The 12,012-nt window shown below is 41.0% G+C and overlaps 1 protein-coding gene across 9 annotated transcripts in view; it reads right to left on the bottom strand.

The window, feature by feature from the left end:
- The window catches only part of usp45 (ubiquitin specific peptidase 45), a 161,280-nt gene that overhangs the window by 81,709 nt on the left and 67,559 nt on the right, over positions 1–12,012 (bottom strand). For all 9 annotated transcript variants that reach the window (XM_078212618.1, XM_078212616.1, XM_078212617.1 and 6 more), the window contains 2 exons: positions 10,048–10,193; positions 4,274–4,369 (listed from right to left, as the gene is read on the bottom strand). In XM_078212618.1, coding sequence (XP_078068744.1) covers positions 4,274–4,369; positions 10,048–10,193 — 242 coding nt within the window. The remainder of the gene's footprint in view (positions 1–4,273; positions 4,370–10,047; positions 10,194–12,012) is intronic.

Genomic DNA, 12,012 nt, shown 5'->3' with positions numbered 1-12,012 from the left:
ACTTCAATCCCTAGTATTACAGAGCGTCATTTTGAGGACAAGAGTGTTCTTATGAGCCTTTCTCTTACGTAATTGTTTTATGGTGTCTGTTGAAAGTTCTGAGCATTTGCAGGTTTTTTCTGTCTGCAAGAGAGTGTTCTGCAAGCAAGATCTGAGTATTAGCTGCTCCTGTTTTCACAGTTATTACTGTCCTGCTGAGTTGCTATAAAACTTCAGTATTTTGTTATACAAAGAAGGCACTCCTTTTAAACAGCGCATTTGACTACCTTTATTGTGGTCTCAGGTTACCACACCTAGTAATAAAAGCAAACATGGTATTTGCTTTCCTAATGGCTTGATGGAGCTGCATGTTCCGTATAGGAACACCCAGAGCACTTGGTTCTTCTACTGTGATGTCAGATAGAAAGTATTTATTTAATAGCCCCATTGTGATTTATCTTGTCTCTGCCTCTCAGCCACCCATGTTCACTTTCACTAATATCTTCCTATTTACATACCTATAGAAACTTTTACAATGTTTCTGTGGCTGGAATTTTAAGGCACTGTCAAGGTGAGAGTGGGGCCATAAAATACAGCATGCTGTTCAAAAGTCCATCGGCTTCTGTGGGACTGGAAAATCAAGCCAATGGGAGGGGCTCTAAAATTCCACCTTGCTCGTTTACTCTCATATCCCATTCTAAATTCTCTTCATCACTTTCTTGGTCATCATTTTATGAATTCTAGACTCTTGCCAATTCTCATGCTTATACTGGCAATATTATAAGCTTCTTCCCTTAATCCAAGACTAGCTTTCACTTCTCTTCTCAACCATGGTTAAATCCTGTTTTCTGTAGGGTTTTTCTATTCCTTGAAGAAATGTAAGGGGGAGAGCAGGTGGCTAAAGGAAAAAGAGAATAAAATAATTTAATCCTGATGAAATTTCTGAGTCCGTCAACACTTAAGAGGGCTAAATAACTCCAGATAAGTTAAATAACTGCAGATAACTTTACATCATCAGATTCATGAAATTTCTGTTTTCTTGCCCTCACTTCTTACTGTATCTCTCATGCATTTATAGGGTTTGATAATGCATGACACCCACACGCTCCACACATTCAGTTTCTGCTATAAGACACCTGAAGAGCTTGACATGCATATCTCTCTACCTTTCTTCCCTCAATATATGCCATCACATTAAAACTTGTTGCTGTGGAGAAGAGCTATCCATAGGTTTTTTTTAATCTTTGCGTGTCACACAGCATTCCACTGGGCAAGTATTAATTCTGTCCTTCTTCACTTGAATATATCTCAATATTACAGATCTTGGGCTGTATAGTGGCTAGCACTGTTGCCTCACAGTGCCAGGGACTTGGGGTTCAATTCCAGCCTCGTGTTAACTGTCAGTGTGGGAGTTTGCACCTTCTCCCCATGTCCGTATGGGTTTCCTCCGGGAGCTCCGGTTTCCTCCCAAAATCCAAAGATGTGCGGTTTAGGTTGATTGGCCATGCTCAATTGCCCCTTAGTGTCAGAGGGTTTAGCAGGGTAAATACATGGAGTTACGGGGATAGGGCCTGGGTGGGATTGTTGGTGATGCAGGCTTGATGGGCCGAATGGTTTCTTTCTGCACTCAAGGGATTCTATGATTTAGGATTCAGCTAACAATGAGACAACAAAATTGTGAATAACTTTAAACATATTGAGAGTTCCTCAAAAAAATGAATAATTTCATATTTGCTGATTTATCCCAAGTGCTAAAAGACCAGAATTTCTCGTTTGCCAGGGTCCAGTTTTGACACTGCCATGCAGAGAGTGATATTAAGAAACAGAACTATCCCATGCTATCATAAAAGGGCAAAATGCAATCAGAATTAATAGATTTTAATTTAAATTTTATTTTGTTAGTGTCACAAGTAGGCTTACATTAACACTGCAATGCGAGGCAGCAGTGCTAACCACTGTGCCGCCCACAACTTGGTTAATATCCTGGACATATCAGCTCAGACTTATTTGCCAACATCGAAAAGAAAGGCAGGTAACTAAACTTGGAAAGGGCTTAGAATCAGGTCTCCGGCACACTTGGTGTTCAGGATTTTCCTGAGCTGTGATGTTTAATCTATGAACTATCCTAACATTGAACATGTCAAAAATATTTGGCTCACTAATAGAACAGATGCAGCTCAGCAGATAATTTCCTACTTTCCTCCTTGCCTTCAGTGGTCAGATATGTGCAATTTCAGGATGGTTCCTGTAGATGGGAAATTTTGCTGACTCAATTCCAGTGTTGAGAATAATAAAGAAACAGGAGATAAATAACTGAGGATTGAGGGTATCTTCTCAATGAACACCATCCTGCTATACAAGTCAAAATTTCATGGAGGATAGTCCGAACAAATGCACTAGAACACAGCAACAAACCAAACATCATCGCAACGCCTGGCCACATCCAAGACTTGTAGGAAGTGAATCAAGAATGGATTCAGATCTGTAATAAATTCAAAAAGATGCATATTTCCACCCACATCCTGAGGTCATGAAGGTCACTCTATTAACAACCATAAGTGGTCGAAAGAAGTGCAAACTACTGTTAGAAAATGCTTGAAATCCTCAGCAGATCAGAGAGCATTTGTCAAGACAGAAACAAGTTAATGCTTCAGTTTGATAACCAATAGTTCACCTTTCCATGCAAACATAGTAGGTGCAACACCTGCATTTTTACCTCCTTTCTAGATAAGAGAGAAGCAGGAGGTTGTTTCCACTGGCGGGTGAAACCAGAACTAGGGGGCATCAGCTCAAAATAAGGGGGAGCAGATTTAGGACTGAGTGGAGGAGGAACTTCTTCACCCAAAGGGTTGTGAATCTGTGGAATTCCCTGCCCAGTGAAGCAGTTGAGACTACCTCATTGAATGTTTTTAAGGCAAAGATGGATTTTTTGAACAGTAAAAGAACTAAGGTTATGGTGAGCGGGCGGGTAAATGCAGCTAAATCCACAAAAAGATCAGCCATGATCGTATTGAACGGCGAGCAGGCTCGAGGGGCCATGTGGCCTACTCCTGCTCCTAGTTCTTATGTTTTTATGAAACATGGTTTGTTAGCATTGACTTAGATCTCAGGTTATGATAAGCAGCATCTGATAAATCGAGCTCAAGTCGTGCACAATAAGATCTAATACGAAGGATCCAATGGAGCTTGATTGCGATAGGATAGGTAGTTTTCTAAAGGCCCTTTTTCTGCATTTTCTCTTGAATAGCACAGAATACCCTAGTTAGTTTGTATCAAGGCAGGCATTTTTCATGGCTATCAACCATTAAATAAACTTTACTGCATTGATTGCAATGATTAAAGGCCATTGATTGATTTGAAATCCATATCTTGGAAGGTATGAATAGCACCAGATGATAAAAGCCATAGAACCATGGAATCCATACAGTGCTCAAAGAGGCCATTCAGCCCATCAAGTCCACATTGGCCGATAAAGCATCTTACCTAGACCCAAACCTCGTCATTATCCCCGTAACCCTGTGTATTTACCATGGCTAATCCATCTAACCTACACATTTTTGGACATTTAGTTTGGCCATGCTACATTGCCCCTATCTCACATGCACATCTTTGATCTGTGGGAGGAAACTGGAGCACCCAAAGGGAACCCATGGGGATAACGCACAAACGCCACATAGGCACCCACGGCCGGAATCGAACCTGGGTCCCTGGCGCTGTGACACAACAGTGCTAACCATTGTGCCACCGTGTCGCATGCAAACGAGGAGAAAATGGAGAACAACCAAGAAAGCCAAAGATTTTGGTCAGTTAATACTCAAAAGTAATTCAACAGCACAAAGCGACAATAACAAAAAATTAAGAATTTATTCTCAACATTCCAGCAATGATTACATCAATAAGAGCTGAACACAATTAAAGTTTGATTACTCTCAGCTGCTTTGGAAACTGTATTTAAAAAATGCAAACATTTAAAATAAGTAATCTGTTTAAAATTGCTTCCTACTCTCTGGAATAACAAATGAATGTGAGAAAGATTAAGATTCCACAAATGAAGGAAGCTCCTTGTAGATAATGCTGTCCTTGGCCATGGGGAAACAAGCTCTGATACTTACATATGGTTATGATCCAGCAAATGTAATTTGGTTCCTGTTGACGTACATCACATCAATAAAAAAATCAGCATGCGCTTTGTACCATGTCATCTCCCCAGAACTGAGTCGAGCTTAGTTCAACTTCTGCAATCCATGCACAAGATTGAAAAGTAATAAGTAACACAGCAAATTTATTCACTTACTAAATTTGTTTCTGTGGGTGGACAGATCTTCAGTTTTGTACCCTTTTCCTTCATCTCATGCATAAGTTCGCCAAGCAAATGGGTTTGAGCCACGTTCTGAAAAAATATGTTAACAACATTAAATAAACAGAATTCATGTGACCAAATATACAATAGGGGTGAACAGGGAGAAATTCAAGTGTCCTATTCTGATTTCAAATCTTTGCATCGGTTTAATTTTACATTTTCTTGATTTGATTTATTGTCACGTGTTAGTCTACAGTGAAAAGTATTGTTTCTTGCACTAAAGAGACAAAGCATACCGTACATAAAGGAGGAAAGGAGGGGGTGCAGAATATAGTGTTACAGTTAGGTTGAAGAGCTTAAGTCTCGAGGAAATGTTCCTGAGAAAATATTGCCATTACATATAAATTAGATCAGAGTGAAATATCCTATTTCCTGATAAATTGATCCGAAACAAACTTGGTTCCCTCGAACATTATTGATTATTAGTGTCACAAGTACACTTACATTAACACTGCAATGAAGTTACTGTAAAAATCCCCTAGTTGCCATACTCCAGCAACTGAGGGAGAATTTAGCATGTCCAATGCAGCTTAACAGCACATCTTTTAGACTGTGGGAGGAAACCGGGGCACCTGGAGGAAACCCACGCAGACAGGGGGTGAATGTGCAGACTCTGCACACAGTGACCCAAGCCGGGAATCGAACCTGGCTCCTTGGCACTGTGAGGCAGCAGTACTAACCACTGTGCCACCTTTGTTATGTTTTTTATTTTGGGACAGAACTTAAGGGCCTAAGAAACATGAGAAGATCATAGAACCCATCAAGCCTGATCCACCATTCAATATAACAGGTTGAACCGCTGCCTAAACTCTACTTCCCGGTCACTCCACATATCCCTTGATTCTCTAAGACCAAAAATTCGTCTATCTCAGCTTTAAATTTGATTGATTTTTTTTGTGGAAGTAACAAGGAGGACTGATGAGGGTAGTGCAGTTGATGTGGTCTACATGAATTTTAGCAAGGCTTTTGACAAGGTCCCACATAGCAGACTGGTTAAAAAAATACAATAAGAGTTTTAACAACACCAGGTTAAAGTCCAACAGGTTTATTTGGTAGCAAATACCATTAGCTTTCGGAGCACTGCTGCTTCGTCAGATGGAGTGGAAATGTGCTCTCAAACAGGGCACAGAGACACAAAATCAAGTTACAGAATACTGATTAGAATGCGAATCCCTACAGCCAACCAGATCTTAAAGATACAGACAATGTGGGTGGAGGGAGCATTAAGCACAGGTTAAAGATATGTGTATTGTGCATTGTCTCCAGACAAGATAGCCCGCAAGTCCAGGAGGCAAGCTGTGGGGGTTACTGATAATGTGACATAAATCCAACATCCCGGTTGAGGCAGTCCTCATGTGTGCGGAACTTGGCTATCAGTTTCTGCTCAGCGACTCTGCGCTGTCTTGTGTCGTGAAGGCCGCCTTGGAGGCATGGTACACTGGGGAAACCATGCAGACGCTACGACAACGGATGAATGAACACCGCTCGACAATCACCAGGCAAGACTGTTCTCTTCCTGTGGGGGAGCACTTCAGCAGTCACGGGCATTCAGCCTCTGATCTTCAGGTAAGCGTTCTCCAAGGCGGCCTTCACGACACACGACAGTGCAGAGTCGCTGAGCAGAAACTGATAGCCAAGTTCCACACACGAGGACGGCCTAAACCAGGATGTTGGATTTATGTCACATTATCAGTAACCCCCACAGCTTGCCTCCTGGACTTGCGGGCTATCCTGTCTGGAGACAATACACAATACACATATCTTTAACCTGTGCTTAATGCTCCCTCCACCCACATTGTCTGTATCTTTAAGATCTGGTTGGCTGTAGGGATTCGCATTCTAATCAGTATTCTGTAACTTGATTTTGTGTTTCTGTGCCCTGTTTGAGAGCATATTTCCACTCCATCTGACGAAGGAGCAGCGCCCCGAAAGCTAATGGTATTTGCTACCAAATAAACCTGTTGGACTTTAACCTGGTGTTGTTAAAACTCTTACTATGTTCACCCGAGTCCAACGCCGGCATCTCCACATCATAAAAAAATACAAGCCAATGTGATCCAGGGAAATGTAGCAAGCTGGGTACAAAATTAACTTAGTGGTAGGAAATAAAGGGCGATTGTTATTATTATAGAATCTTTACAGTGCAGAAGGAGGCCATTCAGCAATGGCCCCACCCAGGTCCTCTCCCCATAATCCCTCTATTTACCCATCTAATCCCCCTCACGCTAAGGGACAATTTAGCATGACCAATCAACCTAACCCGCACATCTTTGGACTGTGGGAGAAAACTGGAGCACGCGGAGGAAACCCATGAGACAGGCAAACTCCACGCAGACAGTCACTCAAGACAGCAATTGAACCCAGGGTGCAGCAGTGCTAAACCACTGTGCCACCATGCCACCCAATTCATAGTAGAAGGTACAACGTACCAAAAACCAAGGATTATTGATGGATGTTTTTGTGATTGGAAGGCTGTTTCCAGTGGGGTTGTATTGGGTTCAATACTAGGTCCCTTCCTTTTTGTGGTATATAATGATTTGGACATAAATGCAGGTGGAACGATCAAGAAGTTTGCAGACAACACAAAAATTGGCCACGTGGTAGATAACAGGGAGGATTGCTGCAGACTGCAGTAAGATGTCAATGGACTGGTTAGGTGGGCGGAAAAACAGCAAATGAAATTCAACCCAGAGAAATGTGAGGTGATGCATTTGGGAGACCAAACAAGGCAATGATTACACAATAAATGGGAGGACAGACAGGAAGAGAGGAAGTGAGATACCTTGGAGTGAATGCTCTTAGATCCTTGATGGAACCAGGACAGGTTGATGAGGTGATTAAATAGAAGAGTAGAATCCATTATTAAGGAAGTATTAACAGGACATTTGGACACAATCCATCACAGTCAGCATGATTTAATGAAGGGTAAATCATGTTTGACTAAATTGCTAGAGATTTTCAAAAATGTAAAAAGCCAAGTGGACAATGGGAATACTGTAGATGTATTATATATGGACCTCAGGAAGGTGTTTGATAAGATGTTGCACAGAAGGTTAATACACGATGTAAGATCTCATGGGGTTAAGAGTAACTTATTGGGTTGGATAGAAGACTGGCTAACTGACAGAACAGTAAGAAGTCTCACAACACCAGGTTAAAGTCCAACAGGTTTATTTGGTAGCAAATACCATAAGCTTTCGGAGCGATGCCCCTTCGTCATCTGACGAAGGGGCATCGCTCCGAAAGCTTATGGTATTTGCTACCAAATAAACCTGTTGGACTTTAACCTGGTGTTGTGAGTCTTCTTACTGTGCTTACCCCAGTCCAACGCCAGCATCTCCACATCATAACTGACAGAAGGCAGAGAGTCCAGATAAATTAATCTTTTTCTGTTGACAAGGTATTGTGGAGTGCCACAGGGTTGGGTTGGTGGGCCCTAAATATTTACAATCTATATTAATACATAAAAAACAAATTTTTAGATGACACTAAAATAAGTGGGATAGTAAGTTGCAATGGGGAATGGGGAAATAGGAAATTTACAAATGGATATAGATAAGTTAGGTGCCAAAATGTGGCGGATGGAGTTTAACATGGAATAGTGTGAGGTTATCCATTTTGATCAGAAAAATGGAAAGCCAATTTATTATCTAAATGGAGACACACTTCGGGGTGTTTACGTGCAGAGGGACCTGGGTGTTCTCATGCGTGAGACACAGAAAACTGGTATAGAGCTGTAGCAGGTAATAAGCAAATGGAATCGTTTCATTTAGAGCCAAAGGAATAAAGTATAAAAAGAAAAAAAATGTTGCTGCAACTAGAAAAAGCATTGGTGAGACCGTACCTGCAGTACTGTGTACAGTTTTCGTCCCCTTATTTGAGGACGGATGCCATGACATTAAAGGCAGTTCACAGGAGGTTCACTAGATTGATTCCAAAGATGAGGGGTTTGTCTTATGAAGAGAGGTTGAGCAGTTAAGCCTATGCTCTCTAGAGTTTAGAAGAATGAGAGGAAATCTAATTGAGGCATGCAAGATGATAAAAGATATTGACAAAGTAGATATAGAGCAGATGCTTCCTCTTGTGGGGCAATCTAGAACAAGAGGTCATAGTTTTAGGATAAGGAGTAGCAGATTTAAAACAGAGATGAGGAGAAACTACTTCTATGAAAGGGTGCCGAATAGAGTCATAGAGGTTTACAGCATGGTAACAGGGCCTTCAGCCCAACTTGGCCATGTCGCCCAGTTTTAACCACTAAGCTAGTCCCAATTGCCCGTATTTGGCCCATATCCCTCTATACCCAGCTTACCCATGCAACTGTTAAAGCTTTTTAAAAGACAAAATTGTACCCACCTCTACTACTGCCTCTGGCAGCTTGTTCCAGACACTCACCACCCTGTGTGTGAAAAAACTGCCCCTCTGAACCCTTTTGTATCTCTTCCCTCTCACCTTAAACCTATGCCCTCTAGTTTTAGACTTACTTGCCTTTGGGGAAAAAATGTTGACTGTCTACCTTATCTATGCACCTCATTATTTTATAGGCCTCTATAAGATCACCCCTAAGTCTCCAACGCTCCAGGGGAAAAAAGTCCCAGTTTATCCAGCTTCTCCTTATAACTCAAACCATCAAGTCCCAGTAGCATCCTAGTAAATCTTTTCTGCACTCTTTCTAGTTTAATAATATCTTTTCTATCAATAGGGTGATCAGAACTGTACACTGTATTCCAAGTGTCTTGTACAACTTCAACACGACGCCCAACTCCTGTATTCAATGTTCTGACCAATGAAACCAAGCACGCTGAATGCCTTCTTCACCACCCTGTCTACCTGTGACTCCACTTTCAAGGAGCTATGAACCTGTAATCTTTTTGTTCTTTCCCCAACACCCTAACATTAACTGAGTAGGTCCTGCCCCAATTCGATCTACCAAAATGCATCACCTTACATTTATCTAAATTAAACTCCATCGGCCCACTGGCCCAATTGATCAAGATCCCGTTGCAATCCTAGATAATCTTCTTCACTGTCCACTATGCCACCAATCTTGCGTGTCATCTGCAAACTTACTAATCATGCCCCATAAATTGTCATCCAAATCATTAATATAAACAACATCTTTGTACCTTTGGAATTCACAACCCCACAGTGCGGTGAATGCTGGGATATCGAGTAAATTTGAGGACATAGATTTTTAATTAGTAACGGGTTGCATGGGAACAGGCAGGAAAGTGGAGTTGAAGCTGAGACAAAATCAGCCATGACTGTATGGAATGGCGGAGCAAGCTTGAGGGGTGGAATTGCCTACTCACGTTCCTAGCTCTTGTGTTCTTATGAATGGCACCTTATCAAATGCTTTTTGGAAATCCAACCATGCAACAACTATTGATTCCCCTTTATTTACTTTACTAGTTATATATCCTCAAAACTCTTAATACATTTGTCAACCAGGATTTCCTTTTGAGAAAGCCATGTTAACTTGTTTAATTCATGCTGTTTTCTAAATGCATCATTAATACTCCCTTCTTTATAGATTCCAGCAATTCCTTGATGACTGACATCAGGCAAACTGGTCTGTCGGTCCCCATTTTCCCCTCTCCCTCCCTTCATAAAATGTGGGTGCTATTCCAGCTCACTGGTGATGGGATAATGAAATGGAAGCAAAATACATAAGCGAGCAAATTAAGAATTATTTTGTTTCAGTTTCTTACTTGCATAACGGCATTAAAGAAGCAAGTATTTCCTAAATTGCATAGTCCTTTGACTGGAACAGCCACGTTGTTGCTCAAATGTTTTCCTCTCACAGTTTCACTGATATCTGAATTTTCATCTCGAACCTTCAATTTAGAATTCAAGCCTATAAGAAAATTCAAAGATTGATTTCACAAAAATAGATATTTTTTGGAAATTAGTATTATTAAATATTTACCATGAGATACTTATGTAGATAACAGGCAAATATAGACACTGGAAAAATTTTCAACCATACATCAAATTTTATTTTCTTTAAAATAATACAGATTTACCTGACCAATCCCCTGCCTTAAAGTTGTCGTTTTTACATACATGTAGTATTTTATTGCTTTTGACTTTCAGATCTGCTCGAAATCAAAAATATTGAAATCCTGAGGGATGTTCAGAATTTACTGCAACTAAATTTACCTCCCAAATTAATAAGTTCTACATTTGAAACTTTTTTAAAAATTCATTCGTGGATAATGGGCAGCATTTATTGCCCATCCCTAGTTGCCCGAGGACAGTTGAGAGTCAACCACATTGCTGTGGCTCTGGAATCACATGTAGACCAGACCAGATAATGATGGCAGATTTCCTTCCCTAAAGGACATTCGTGAACCAGATGGATTTTTACGACAATCGATAATGGTTTCATGATCATCAATAGATTCTTAATTCCAGATATTTTTTATTGAATTCAAATTTCACCATCTGCTGTGATGGGATTCGAACCCGGATCCCCAGAACATTCGCTGAGTTTCTGGATTAATAGTCTAGTGATAATACCACTAGGTCATCACCTTCCCTGTACCCAAACCGTCGGATATGAAACAGCTATGGGAATCAAGAATTAGAATGCAGAATTGGCAATGACACAAACAAGTGGAGGAACATCATAAAGATATGAATGTGTTTCCATCCATCGACTTTCATCTTTATAGCTTCTCAAGCAGTAAAATCAAGAAAATTGGACAGTTTGTGTAAGACACAACCAAATTAAGCACCCGATTGGTACAGTAGCAGAGGCATAAGATGTGCTCATTGTTGAAGTAGCAACCAACAGGCAGTTTGGGGTTGTACTTCTGGACAGATGGCAAAGCAGTATGCTAATCTGCATTTGGATGCTCCAGTATGGAGGAAATTCAATGTGATCAGCAGATAAGAGCGTATGGGAATCAAAGGACTGACCAAATATGATAGAATTCACATTGCAGTTTGAGAGGGAGATGTTGGAATCGGATATAACGGTGCTACAACTGAGTAAAGGAAACTACAAGGCCATGAAGGAGGATCTGGCCAGATTTGATTTGAAAGGGAACGAGCAGGAAAGACTGTGGAACAAACATGGCAGGAGTTTTTGGGGACAATTCAGAAGGCACCACATAAATTCATTCCAAGGATGAAGGAAGAGGAAGCATGTTAAGAGGAGAATGAGGCAACCATGGCTGACTAGGGAAGTCAGGAGTAGCATAAAAGCAAAGGAAAGAGCATACTGTGAGGCGAGGAATAGTGGAAAACCAGAGGATTAGGAAGCCTTTAAAAGCAAGCAGAGGGCAACTAAAAAAATAAGGGTGGAGAAGTTGAAATGTGAGGGCAAGCTAGCTAGTAATATGAAAGAAGATTGCAAGACTTTTTTTAGATATATAAAAGGTAAGAGAGGGGCAAGAATGGACATTGGACTACTGGAAAATGAGGCTGGAGAAATAGTAATGGGGGACAAAGAAGTGGCAGAGGAACTGAATCGGTACTTTGTATCAGTCTCCACGAGAGAACTTCATGCCAGAACTTCAAGAGAGTTAGGGGGCAGTGGTAAATGGAGAAGGTGCAAGGGAAGCTGAAAGGTCTGAAGGTGGATAAATCACTCGGACTGGATGGACTACATTCCAGAGTTCTGAAGGAGAGAGCTGAGGTGGTTGTGGAGGCATTGGTGGTGATCTTTC

This window comes from Mustelus asterias, chromosome 5 (assembly GCF_964213995.1).
Source record: "Mustelus asterias chromosome 5, sMusAst1.hap1.1, whole genome shotgun sequence".
NCBI classification, from domain to species: domain Eukaryota; kingdom Metazoa; phylum Chordata; class Chondrichthyes; order Carcharhiniformes; family Triakidae; genus Mustelus; species Mustelus asterias.
This window is presented reverse-complemented; position numbering and strand designations above follow the sequence as displayed.